This window comes from Poecilia latipinna, unplaced genomic scaffold (assembly GCF_001443285.1).
Source record: "Poecilia latipinna isolate Pla-1442-1.1 unplaced genomic scaffold, P_latipinna-1.0 Scaffold1055, whole genome shotgun sequence".
NCBI classification, from domain to species: Eukaryota; Metazoa; Chordata; class Actinopteri; order Cyprinodontiformes; family Poeciliidae; genus Poecilia; species Poecilia latipinna.
Window position 1 is genome coordinate 204,022 of NW_015113671.1, and position 7,594 is coordinate 211,615.

Consider the following 7,594-nt stretch of genomic DNA (forward strand, 5'->3'; position numbering starts at 1 on the left):
GGCGGCGGGGCTAGTAAAGCATGGCGGGCCGCCAGGCTTATAATACACTGGAGGAAACCCTGGAATGATGATATGACGGGGATAATTTTACAACAGCTGAGGATCATTCAGACCAATATCTATAATCACATTCTTTCAAATTTTTAGCAAAACCGTGTGAATTTCCAAAGCCCCACCAGAGTCCCAGCTGAAACCTGAGCAGGAAGTCCATCTCTGTTGCTGCAGGTCACTCAGTAGAGGCTGTCGTCGTCTGCACTCAGTGCTATGATGTGCATCCTGGACAAAACCAGGTATGACCCCACCTGATTGGTCTTTATCCTCCGTGTCGCCAGGAAGGACGAGAGCAGTATGAGCTGGCTGCCACCTCGGAGCAGGCTGGCAAGAAGAAGGGAAAAGGGAAGAAGAAGGAGAAGGATATGGATGAACTGAAGAAGGAAGTGGACATGGTGAGTGTCCCGCCTCGGCAGGACGCCTTCCTCTGATTGTTCAGGCTCTTTTTCAGTTTGTACGTCACATCCTTTATGTTGTAGCTTTTCTGTTCCTGTTAACTTTCTCTCTTGAGATCAGGGAAAAAAACACTGTAAGAGCCTGTTTAACATTTAATGTATTTTTTCCACTTCAATTAGATATAATCACATCTTAGTGGACTGCATGTTGAAGGTGTTCCCTCTCCTTCTGTCCATTTAAACCAGTAAATGTCATAGCTTCTGTCTTAAAGGTGCTTTCTGGAGAATGGAAAGGTCATCTCCCAACGGGCTCCAAATGTCACCGGCGTCGGCCATATTGGACCCAGACATGAACACTTTGTCTCTCGTTGCAGGACGATCACAAGCTGAACCTGGACGAGCTCCAGCGCAAATATGGGACAGACCTCAGCAACGTGAGTGAGACAAATGTCCCACGTTTCTTTTTAATATGAGGTTTGCAATAAAAGTTGGAAGAAACCAAAACTGTTCTTTCTGAAAAACTACATTAAGTGATTGGTGAAAGGTTAAAACTAAAGAATGTCCAAAGTTTAGAGGAAAACTTCAGAGAGTAGTTAAGTTAGGATGCACAGACTTCTAAAAAGGTCACAAATTGTTAAATCTTAAGGATGATAAAGACAAAGTTCAGCCTGTTATTTTAACTCAACAGTTTCATGAATTTGCACTTTAGCATTAGCTTCTGTTAAACACTGTGTTGGTGTAGTGCTTTAGCAGTAGCAGGACAAGTGTTTATGATTAGCTTTTGGTGTTAGTGGAGCTACTGATTATTGTTAGCATTTTAATGTTGGCACAGCTAACTTTTTATTTAGCGTTTACTACCCAGAAACATTTAATGGCTTTTTGTACCAAGTCTACTGCGTTGTGATTCACACCTCCAGGCCTTGATCCATGAACTACTGTGATGAATAGTAGTGATGAATAGAATAGTATAGTATTGGTGAATAATGGGATCTGATCAAAATTAGCATGAAGCTAATCATGCTAATTATGTAGAAGCTAATCAAATATGTAACCTGTTCAGTGTTTGATTCACAAAGGGAATGGACCTTTCCTTGTAGAACGCGGACATTTTCCCAATTCATCATGTTCATGTAGAAGTTTTTCTGCGTCTTGCTGCTGAAAGCCCCCTGACTTAGCTGACTTAGCTGCTGGTCATGCAGGACAGATAAAGGAGAATAGTTGATTGGTACCTCTAGTTGGGGTCTCTGCAGGCTCGGCATGCCACCTTCCACAGCCCTTTTGTGCTGAAGGTATGTTCAAAAAACAAAAAACTCTGATTATGTCATAAACAGAACTGTATCCATTTTTGATATTTTATGTTTCACTGTTTGTGCTGCGAATTAGCTGTTGCTATTGCACTATGACGCACACATGGGACTGCTGTTTTGTTCGGTTTGTCTATGTCGATGTGTGTCTGTCCCCGTCAAATAAACTTAATAATAATGTTGTCCCGTCCTAACCTCCTCTTCCTTCAAGATTCTTCCCCTTGCTGCAGATGAACCCTGAAGCCCTGTTTCTCCTGTTCATGCTGTGTTGCTAGGCAACAGCAGCACCTGCCGTCCCCTCTGGACCTAACAATGTTTCATTGTGTTGTAAAGAGCGATGATGATACTTACTAAGAACGTGACTTGAGGGTTTCCCGCCATGTGTGACGTGACTTCTGTTGCCTTCCAGGGTCTGACTGGAGCCAAAGCTGCTGAGATTCTTGCCCGGGATGGCCCCAACGCCCTCACCCCCCCTCCCACCACCCCAGAGTGGGTCAAGTTCTGCAAACAGGTAAAACTAGACCGCCCTGGTCAGAGACTTTAGAGTTCATTCCATTTATTGGCTCTAATCCTGTGACTTCCTGTAGATGTTTGGCGGTTTCTCCATGCTGTTGTGGACCGGAGCTGTCCTCTGCTTCCTGGCCTACGGGATCCAGGCTGCCATGGAGGAGGAGCCCGCAAATGACAACGTAGGAAAACCTCCTTCAGATCCTGAGAGGATCCCTCTTAAGAGCTAACAACTGTGTCTGTCTGCAGCTGTACCTGGGGGTTGTGTTGTCTGCTGTCGTCATCATCACCGGTTGCTTCTCCTACTACCAAGAGGCCAAGAGCTCCAAGATAATGGATTCCTTCAAGAACTTGGTCCCTCAGGTGTGTCTCTGTTAGCATAGCATTCATCCATGTGTTCATGTTGAGAATGTGCTAGCTAAAACGTGTGGTCTTGCAGCAAGCCCTGGTGGTTCGCGACGGAGAGAAGAAAAGCATCAATGCCGAGGAAGTGGTTGTCGGTGATCTGGTGGAGGTGAAGGGTGGAGACCGGATCCCAGCTGACCTCAGGATAATCTCTGCTCATGGCTGCAAGGTTGATGCTCCCGCTCTCTCTCTCAAAACCTTTAAGAAGCAACATTTGACTGAACCTGTAGCTTCATAACCCCAAAGAAGAGAAACATCTGTTTGAAATAATTGTGACTTTGAAGTTGAGCTTGAAATATCAAGCCTGGCTTTGATTTTTGCTCTTTGAAGCAGCTGGAGACTTGGTGTGTAAATGATCATCCAGAGGATTTCATCTTTTAGTGTGTCCATCCAGCAAACACTTCTGGGCCAAACTCCACACTCTCCCATGAACTCTAAGTTCTGGTTAATGCTTTTAAATGGAAAATAACAAAAGTGTCCAAATTTAAAGCAGATAATTCTGTTAAGGTAGAATCTGGAACAATGGCTTGATGTGAAGAGAAGAATGGATGCATGAAGGATGCTTGTATGCAGAAAGGAGAGATGGAAGGATGACGCAAAAGATAAAAAAAGATCATACATATCCAGACTTTTCAAATGCTGAAATGAAATTCCATATTTTTCTGAAGGTCACTGGTTAGGGTCCTTCCTGATTTGGTCAAACAGGAAGTTGATTCCGTCTCTGAAAGTGAACCCTGTGTCTTTATTTCTTGTTGTTCAATCTAAATGTGTGTTCTGGTTTCTCAGGTGGACAATTCATCCCTGACGGGCGAATCAGAACCACAAACTCGTACTCCAGACTTCTCCAATGAGAACCCGCTGGAGACCCGGAACATCGCTTTCTTTTCCACCAACTGTGTTGAAGGTACAAGGCCAGAAGTCTTTCAAGCACTTCACCAACTTTTATCAGTCAGCTTAAGTCAAAGATATAACCCTGGTTGCAGGAACGGCTCGCGGCATAGTGATCAGCACCGGAGACCGGACTGTCATGGGCCGGATCGCCACGCTGGCCTCTGGACTGGAGGTGGGACGCACACCCATCTCCATCGAGATTGAACACTTCATCCACATCATCACTGGGGTGGCTGTCTTCCTGGGTATGTCTTTCTTCATCCTCTCCCTCATCCTTGGCTATACCTGGCTGGAGGCTGTCATCTTCCTCATTGGTATCATTGTGGCCAACGTTCCAGAAGGTCTCCTGGCTACAGTCACTGTGAGTCTACAAGTCTCTTTGTCCTCTTCTCTGAGAATCATCAAGAATATTTAATCAGTGAAGTGTTGCTTTTTGTTTCCAGGTGAAGAAATCCATTGTTTCCTCTTATCTGATAATCTTCAAGAATATCCCATCAGTTTTGATCGATCTGGTTTTTGTTTCCAGGTGTGTCTGACTCTGACTGCCAAGCGTATGGCCAAGAAGAACTGCCTGGTGAAGAACCTGGAAGCTGTGGAGACTCTGGGCTCCACCTCCACCATCTGCTCTGACAAGACCGGCACCCTGACCCAGAACAGGATGACCGTGGCCCACATGTGGTTTGACAACCAAATCCATGAAGCCGACACCACCGAGAACCAGAGTGGCACCTCGTTTGACCGGAGCTCGGCCACTTGGGCGTCTCTGGCCAGGATCGCTGGACTCTGCAACCGAGCTGTCTTCCTGGCCGAGCAGAGCAACTTTCCCATCCTCAAGGTACAGTCCTCTTCTACTTGATAGACTTCTATTCTCTGTAAATAGTGACCTTGTATACTGATTAATGTTTTTGAACTCAAATGGATTAAAATAACATGGGGTCAGATTGCTTCTAAACATTGAAGTAGAAGAAAAATTTATTTATTTTATTTTTTAATACACAGATGTGAAAAGTGTGGGTTTCTGTTCTGTCTTGATTCAGATTTCATCCTGTAGATTTAGAGGTGAAGCCCAAAAGTCCTGCAGTGAAAGGAGCTTCTGCAGAGCATTGACACAACCACAGAACATAAATTATGTAACATAATGTAAATTTTGTCAAAATTTAATTGGTGCTTGAGAGTTATAGTGTTTCAAAAACAGATATAATTTGAATTGAAATCTGCACTACAGCATTAACTTCCACCAAATCCCATGTTGTTTTAGTGCTATAGCATTAGCTTCTGCCAAATACTGTGTTGGTTCCACTCTATACCATATCGGAAAAGCGCTTTGAGTTGGTGGAACTAACTTTTTAGTTTGCGTTGCCTACCAGCAGATAACGGGAAATATTTAGTCTTGGAAATGTTGGAATTTTTAAACAGAAAATCAGTAAGTTGGGGTAATCACAAATAAAACACAACTTCCTAATAAAATACTCTTATGTATTTCAAGTTATGTCTTGCATTGTAATCAAACATTGAACAGAAAATGTATTTTATCTTTTTAAATTTAACTAGAGGTTTAAACTTTGTGGCTAAAAACAAGTTTACTACTTTCTTTCGTGTGTCTGAACTCCTCCGCTAATAGCACAAACACAAATATCCATCTCTCTTGAGTCTGTTTTTATAGCGTGCGTGCGCATGCGATAATCACAAGTAAATGTCTGTCTGCCATTATAAATACCCCTTTGTCTGTCACGGTTCATTGTTTTTCTTTAAGTCTCTGTTACGTAATGTATGGAGGGTAAACACTGTAATTATGACTGCAAAAAACCTCAAATAAAGTTTTTCCTGAAACCTGTTACACACTGTACATTAGTTGAATTAAATAGAAAGGAAGTAGGAAGATGGAGACTTCATGTCACTGATGTTTCTGATGTTTTTTTGTTAAAAAGCGAGATGTGGCGGGCGACGCCTCGGAGTCTGCTCTGCTGAAGTGCATTGAGCTCTGCTGTGGATCGGTGGCGGAAATGAGAGGGAAAAACCCCAAAATAGCCGAGATCCCGTTCAACTCCACCAACAAGTATCAGGTGTGACATCAGAAAACTAAAATAAAATAAGCTTTCAAGAACTTTCAAAGCTTATAAACAAAAGATGGTAAACATGACATACTCAATCTGTCTTCCATCATGATCAGCTCTCCATTCATAAGAACTCTGGAGCTGAAGCAGAGTCCAAGCACCTACTGGTGATGAAGGGAGCCCCAGAGAGGATTCTGGACCGCTGCGCCACCATCATGATCCAGGGCAAAGAGCAGCCTCTGGACGACGAGATGAAGGACGCTTTCCAGAACGCCTACCTGGAGCTGGGAGGTTTAGGAGAAAGGGTTCTCGGATTTTGTCATTTCAACCTGCCTGATGAGCAGTTCCCGGATGACTTTGCTTTTGACACGGACGAGGTGAACTTCCCCATCGAGAACCTGTGCTTTGTCGGCCTCATGTCCATGATCGACCCGCCCCGGGCCGCTGTGCCGGATGCTGTGGGGAAATGCAGGAGCGCAGGAATCAAGGTCTGTGACATTTTAAAACCAAGTGGAGTCATTTCACGTTCAGAACATAAATAATTAAAACCTGCCTTCCTACAGGTAATCATGGTAACGGGTGATCATCCAATCACAGCCAAGGCCATCGCTAAAGGCGTTGGCATCATCTCTGAAGGCAACGAGACTGTTGAGGACATCGCTGCACGTTTGAATATTCCAATCAATGAAGTTAATCCTAGGTACTTTTATTAGAAAATGTAATTAGCATGTAGAGGCAAAATCTGTGGAAAACCTTGGGGTCGTGTTCTTGGTCCCAGTTTGTTTTAAATTTGGCTTCAACTTTACTGAAATCGAATAATAAATGACCTGATGCAATAATGTTTCCATCCAGGGATGCCAAGGCTTGTGTTGTGCATGGAGGTGACCTGAAGGATCTGACCCCTGAGCAGCTGGACGACATCCTGAAGTACCACACGGAGATTGTTTTTGCCAGGACCTCACCGCAGCAGAAGCTCATCATTGTTGAGGGCTGCCAGAGACAGGTAGACATGGACATGCTGAAGTCTGGCTGATTATGTGGTGTTTTTTTAGTTTTTGTTTTTTTCAAAACAGTTGAGAAATGTGTGCAATATTCATTATTGGCCAAGGTGGCCATATTTAATTAGAACAAAAATTAAAGTTAAAAACGGGAGAGTAGTAGGAGAAAGTAGCAGAGTGAGGGACAGAAGACAGCATAACTACATGCAGCTATTTATCCTGCTTTAACTCAGGATAAACTAATCTGCTCTATGAATATTGGACATAATATTCAAGTTTAAACAGCAGTGTGCCATACAAGGTATTTTCTATTGTACTCTTCTGTTTACTTTGAGGACAAATTATTTTTTTAAAAATGGACACATATTGGAGATCAGAGACAAAACTTTCATAATGAATTTCAATCTTTATCAATTAAAATATAACATTGTTTTTATTATTATCTCTAAAATGAGTCTAAACCAGTGGTTCTTAACCTTTTTTGAGGTACTGAACCCACCAGTTCCATATGCGCATTCACTGAACCCTTCTGTAGTGATAAATAAAATATGATTTCCGCCCCCCAAATTCTAGACATAGGGGTGACCCAACTAGAGTCTAGTTGGGTCACTAGACTCTAGGTGGGTCTAGATCACTAAGTCTTCTTAAAAGGTAGAGTCTCTGAGAACAGTTCTTCAAAATATAGTCAGTGTTGACTGTCCAGGAACAACCCAAGGTATTTAAAATTTGCCACAGTTTCAAAAGGTTGGCCATCGAGTGAAACTGGAACCACTTTAAGGTCTTGTTTAGATCATTTAATTAGCTCTACATTCTTAAGATAATGAAAATTTTATAATAAATAATAAAGACTTTGCAGTATTCTGATTTAGTAATGTAATTATATTAGTTGTGTTACCACCCCCACGCCACTAGAGGCAGTAGCAGGCCCGAAAAGATGCGACTGAGGAGCAGATTTAGAAGTACACCAAAGCTACAGAATTTGGTGAAAA

General features: G+C 42.8%; 1 protein-coding gene across 1 annotated transcript in view; it reads left to right on the forward strand.

Annotated features, from left to right (window-relative positions):
* LOC106959198 (sodium/potassium-transporting ATPase subunit alpha-1) overlaps positions 1-7,594 on the forward strand; it is a 31,545-nt gene that overhangs the window by 17,200 nt on the left and 6,751 nt on the right. The window contains exons 2-14 of the mRNA XM_015051595.1: positions 333-446; positions 821-880; positions 2,160-2,261; positions 2,338-2,439; positions 2,507-2,620; positions 2,697-2,831; positions 3,449-3,566; positions 3,646-3,914; positions 4,080-4,388; positions 5,482-5,616; positions 5,724-6,095; positions 6,171-6,307; positions 6,460-6,610. Coding sequence (XP_014907081.1) covers positions 333-446; positions 821-880; positions 2,160-2,261; positions 2,338-2,439; positions 2,507-2,620; positions 2,697-2,831; positions 3,449-3,566; positions 3,646-3,914; positions 4,080-4,388; positions 5,482-5,616; positions 5,724-6,095; positions 6,171-6,307; positions 6,460-6,610 — 2,118 coding nt within the window. The remainder of the gene's footprint in view (positions 1-332; positions 447-820; positions 881-2,159; positions 2,262-2,337; positions 2,440-2,506; positions 2,621-2,696; positions 2,832-3,448; positions 3,567-3,645; positions 3,915-4,079; positions 4,389-5,481; positions 5,617-5,723; positions 6,096-6,170; positions 6,308-6,459; positions 6,611-7,594) is intronic.